Source organism: Triticum aestivum, chromosome 7A, assembly GCF_018294505.1.
Source record: "Triticum aestivum cultivar Chinese Spring chromosome 7A, IWGSC CS RefSeq v2.1, whole genome shotgun sequence".
Lineage (NCBI taxonomy): Eukaryota > Viridiplantae > Streptophyta > Magnoliopsida > Poales > Poaceae > Triticum > Triticum aestivum.
Window position 1 is genome coordinate 715,590,841 of NC_057812.1, and position 1,646 is coordinate 715,592,486.

At 56.7% G+C, this 1,646-nt stretch overlaps 1 protein-coding gene across 1 annotated transcript; it reads right to left on the reverse strand.

Annotated features, from left to right (window-relative positions):
* Window positions 1–260: 260 nt before the first annotated feature.
* Window positions 261–950, reverse strand: LOC123146978 (basic leucine zipper 19). Its single transcript, XM_044566233.1, has one exon. It carries the CDS (start codon window positions 898–900, stop codon window positions 313–315), a length of 588 nt encoding a protein of 195 aa, XP_044422168.1. The 5' UTR covers window positions 901–950; the 3' UTR covers window positions 261–312.
* Between the last annotated feature and the right edge of the window lie 696 nt (window positions 951–1,646).

Here is a 1,646-nt window from a genome sequence, read left to right on the forward strand (position 1 = left end):
ATTCTCCATGGCGGCGTGTAAGATTGAAACGTAAACCTATCATAGGGACACTCACGAAGGATTTTTTCCACCTTGATGGTGAACAAGCCAGGGGGTTTTCTGCTAATTGTGTTTAAGTGGATCATTAGAGATCCCACCTTTGATCAGTGTCGTTCGTTATAGATCTGATGGACCACGTGAGAATTTTCAGATTTTCACTGAGTACCTATTTTCACATGATACTTCGCCTTTTATAAAAGGAAAACGACAATGGCATAAAATTTATCTGAGAAGGCAACGTATCCAAAGTAAAATTCTGTTGCTACTCTTTTACTAATGATGAAAACAAACAGGAGGCTGTTCACAGGTTCGTACGAAGCCACATGAGCTCATCATGACCGGGCCAGCAGAGCCCGGGCCGTCGCCCTTGGCCGGTCGCCGCTGGTAAGGGAAGGCGCCGATCTCCCCTTCGATCCTGCCCCTGACGTCGACGAGCAGGCAGCGGAGCCTGGCCGCCTCGGCCTCGAGCGCGGCGTGGTCCTGGACCTTCTTGGTGAGCTGCTCGTTCATAGCCCTCAGACGGGCCGCCTCCTCCTGCAGCACCGCCGTGTGCTCCTTCTTCTTCTCGCGGTACTTGCGCACGGCCGCCCGGTTGCCCGAGGGGCGGCGCTTCTTGCTCCGGGAGGTGGCGTGGGCGTCCTCCGGCTCGGTGGGGGAGTCGGCGGCAGCGTCGGAGGAGGCGGAGGCGGCGAACTTGGAGTGGACGTGGTGGCAGGTGTGGGTGTGGGGGAGGTGGTGGGCGGGCGGGTTGCAGGTGTGGGTGTGGGTGCAGCACGCGAGGTGCTCCGCCGTGCCCCCGAGCAAGTCGTCGAAGTAGCTGCCCATGGACATGGAGGAGAAGTCCAGGTCCCCGTCGTCCATGGCCGCGATTTGCAGCGACCAGGAGACGCTTAATTAGCCTGCGTGCTCACGTGACGCTTGCATTTGTTTCTTATTTTTTCGCAGAAAGTGTCGACATGATGGGAAATACTTCAACGTGGACCAGAGGAAGCCACTACCGTTAAAAAAAAACGCCAGCGATTTATTCATCTATTTTTGAGAAAAATTCACTCCAGGTCCTCGTACTCGTCGCGTTGGCCGATTTAGTCCTTGTACTTAGAAATACCCAAAATACAGTCCTCAAACTTGTCTCAGGTGGTCATCTACGGTCCAATATACGTTTTCTTCTATGTACGTGCTGATTTGGCGGTTGACTGGCATGTCTACGCGGGCTTTGACCGCCAGCTCATCACCAAACGCTCTGGGCCGATCCATTCGGGGGAATGCGGGAGGGGGGGGGGGGTCTTTTGCAAAATCACCAGGGAATAAAACATTAGCCCACCTGGTCGGACCAGACCGACCAGACCGAGTCGCTCTGCTCCCTTCCCCTGCTCTGCTCCCCCGTTCGTCGTCGCTGCCGAGGTGCGACCTCGAGCTCGCCGGCGTGGCCGACTGTGGCGACGACCGCCATGAGCTCGTCATCGGCCACCGAGCCGCTGCCGTCTGCTCCGTTTGGTAGGGGCATGCGTGACGTCCCTCTCGCTCCCTCCCGTTGTGATGAGCATGCCTCGCCGCCGTTGTATGGTACGTCGCCGTCGTCACCACCTTCTCTGCTCGATCTGTCCATT